The 3,300-nt window shown below is 49.1% G+C and overlaps 1 protein-coding gene across 1 annotated transcript; it reads left to right on the forward strand.

Annotated features, from left to right (window-relative positions):
* Positions 1–435: 435 nt before the first annotated feature.
* On the forward strand, positions 436–2,766 carry LOC306775574 (potassium channel subfamily K member 15-like; the record flags this gene model as incomplete). The annotated part of the gene is made up of 2 exons (XM_079266031.1): positions 436–718; positions 1,793–2,766. 2 exons carry the CDS (start codon positions 436–438, stop codon positions 2,764–2,766), a joined length of 1,257 nt encoding a protein of 418 aa, XP_079122157.1.
* Between the last annotated feature and the right edge of the window lie 534 nt (positions 2,767–3,300).

Genomic DNA, 3,300 nt, shown 5'->3' on the forward strand with positions numbered 1-3,300 from the left:
TAGTTATTTATGCAATATTTTTGCTAAAAACAAAGATGAAGTACCTTGAAAAACAATTTTTAATTATTTTTCTTTTCTATTTCACTTTACCAAATTTGACCAAATAAATCCAAATAAAATAGGATTTTAATTCCAGCTGGTAATGCGGGGGGGGGGGGGGGGTTGAATACTTTTGCATGGCACTGTATTGTGTTGTGATGTCACAAAATCGTCCTCGTGCATGTACATCTTAAGAGTCAGGGTCTAAGGTGAGCGCAGTTCCCTCTTCTTCGTGTCTGCACGGTGCGCATTGTGCGCGGTGAGGGTCAACCATCAGAGTGACGTATAACAGGAAGCGCCACACACTTTGCGCGGAGAGGGACGGACTTCTGTAGACCGGCTCCACGTGAGCGAGTCCACCTGGACCTCAGTGAATGAGGCACTCCGGAGTTGAGGATGAAGACGCAGAACATCAGGACCCTCTCTCTCATCCTCTCCATTCTTTGCTACCTACTCATGGGAGCCGCCGTCTTTGACGCGCTGGAGTCGGACAGCGAGAGTTCCAGGAAAAGGGCGCTGGAGCAGAAGCTGATCGAGCTGAAGAAGAAGTTCGGCTTCACGGAGGAGGACTACAGAGCCATCGAGAGACTGGTCCTCCAGTCGGAGCCGCACCGCGCCGGGAGGCAGTGGAAGTTCGCCAGCTCTTTTTATTTTGCCATCACTGTTATCACAACAATTGGTAATTATGATTTCTCCATTCCCGCTTCTGATCTGAAAAACAAACAAACAAGAAGCGTGTTTGTGTTTGTCCGCTGTTTAAAGGCGGAGCCCTGATATAGGGCCCCTAAGGGGCCACTTATTAGAGGAGCAGATTGAAACTTTAGGTGTTACATGATGCAACATGCAAGTTGTGTGTGATTTTGCGAGGAACTGAACTTTGGCTTTTCCGTTTAACGACTTCCCATCCATTAGCACCTTGTAAACAAGGAACGACATCCCTTTAAGGGACATTTACGCTCCCTTAAAGGGATATTCCACCCAAAAATCTGTTCTTGTGAAATATCAAAACATTATGAAACTTCTATAAATTCCTCAAAACTTCTCAATATGTTTCGCTTCTCTTCTTTACATCCGCATGCGTACATTGGAAACAAAAAATACACTGTTTGCGTCCTAAACCTCAAACTTGAGAAAGTACACTAACTTTGATACGTTTCTGTGGACTTTTCAATACTTTTGAATGAATGAATGTTGATCAGACCGATCTTAAACTGTAAACAGTGTATGGGAATGCAGTTAGTGGTTTGGTGGCGTGATAATGTACGAAACATGGTGTTCAAATGTGATCGAAAAATCACTTCTCCAATCGATAAAAGTTGAACAAGTGGGAACATCTACGCGTTTCCCACCATACACTCTTCTTTAAAGCTGCAGTCGTCACGTTTTGGCCAGTAGGGGGCAGAAAAGCATCAAAACACGCAGACCGTTGTTCGTCTTTCTCCACCAGCTACAGTCGGTGCTAGCTTTGGAAATGCCCGTCCTCTGGGGGAAAAAATTAGTTTGGTGATAAACTCGCAGTGATTGTGTCACAATGAGCAGGTTCACATTAAGCAGAGGCGTGTGATGATGTGAAAATATTGATTCGTGAAGGTTTCACCATGGAAGCAGCTCCATGTAGTAAATCAAACTTGCTCTGGTTTGATCAGTGTTTAAGACCTACTTTGACACTTGGTGGTGACTGTGAATCCTTCTAGACATTAAACAGCAGTAGTACTCGGCATTATGTGACCTGCAATATGCTGTGACTTTGTAGGTTATGGCCACGCTGCTCCACGCACTGACGCCGGCAAGGCCTTCTGTATGTTTTACGCAGTCTTGGGCATCCCTCTGACCCTGGTCATGTTCCAGAGCCTGGGCGAGAGGATCAACACTGTTGTCCGCTACCTCCTGCGCAGAGCCAAGCGGGGCCTGGGTTTACGGAAGACCGAGGTGTCCATGGGGAACATGGTCCTGGTGGGTCTGCTGTCGTGCGTGAGCACCCTGGGCATCGGAGCCGCGGCCTTCTCCCACTTCGAGGAGTGGACCTTCTTTAATGCCTACTACTACTGCTTCGTCACGCTCACCACCATCGGATTTGGGGACTTTGTGGCCCTGCAGAAGACAAATGCCCTCCAGAAGCGACCCCCCTACGTGGCATTCAGCTTCATGTACATTTTGGTGGGGCTGACGGTCATTGGGGCTTTTCTTAACCTGGTGGTCCTGAGGTTTCTCACTGTCAGCACGGAGGAGCCTGACACGAGGCCTGAAGCCGTGGTAGAGGAGCAGGCAACGCAGCCTAAGGACACGCAGGGGGATGGGGAGGTGTCGGGGGAGGAGGCAGAAACTGCCGGTGTCAGCTATAAAGACGACGGCGAAGACGGACGCAGCAGCCTGTGCAACCTGAGCCTTCCCATGGAGGCGGGCACCAGCTGTATGAATCTCCTCGCCTCTCCCCTCGAGGAGCGCAGACTTGTTTTATCTGAGCACCCAAAGCTCTCAGAACCCAGCAGACTCAGGGCCTTGTTCTCCTGCGTGTGCTGTGGCCCGGACATTTACGAGAGCCCCTCCCCGCCCCGCAGCGACCAGGCGGGCGGCGGCCACAGCAACCCCGTCTTTTACAACTCCATCTCCTACAGGGTGGACCATGCCTCTTGCAGCGCCTGCACCGCCTCGTCACCGGCCTCCCCGAGCAGCGTCGCTCTCTGTCAGGGCAAGAAGCGTCCTCGCACCAGGAGGAAGTCGTTATAACTCTCTGGACCTTTTGACTCAGTGGCCTTTTCTTCTGGACTTTTTATACACACCACAGACCTCTGGTTTTCTGCTCGATGGCTTTGGTAGTCATGAATGCAGCATTGAATGTAGCAATGTAGCATATCATGAAAATGCTTTGCAGTTTGTAATGTATTTTTTCACATGAACTGTTATTGTAAAGAGAAATGTGTTAAAGAAAAGGATTAAAGTGTGTGTTACCCATGTTTTCCACTATTACTGTCCCAAAAAGCCGTGTTATGTAAAGCTGCAGGAAATGTGTGTTATCGGCATTTAAGGGTCATACTTTCTGCCGTGTTGTCACCTGTGATCTTCAGTTATTTCCACTGTGTAATTATCAGCGTCTCCCGTTAGAAGCGTACACACCGTCGCTCCGGAGCTGGTTCCCGTGGTAACATTTCCATCCTCATTGCTCAGTGCAGTGGAAAACTGGACACTGACACGTACGGTACAGTGAGCGGTGATTGTCTGAAGGCGGCATCCCGTCCAGGCCGCGTTCTCTGTGACGAACGA

Source organism: Melanostigma gelatinosum, assembly GCF_949748355.1.
Source record: "Melanostigma gelatinosum genome assembly, chromosome: 3".
Classification (NCBI taxonomy): Eukaryota; Metazoa; Chordata; class Actinopteri; order Perciformes; family Zoarcidae; genus Melanostigma; species Melanostigma gelatinosum.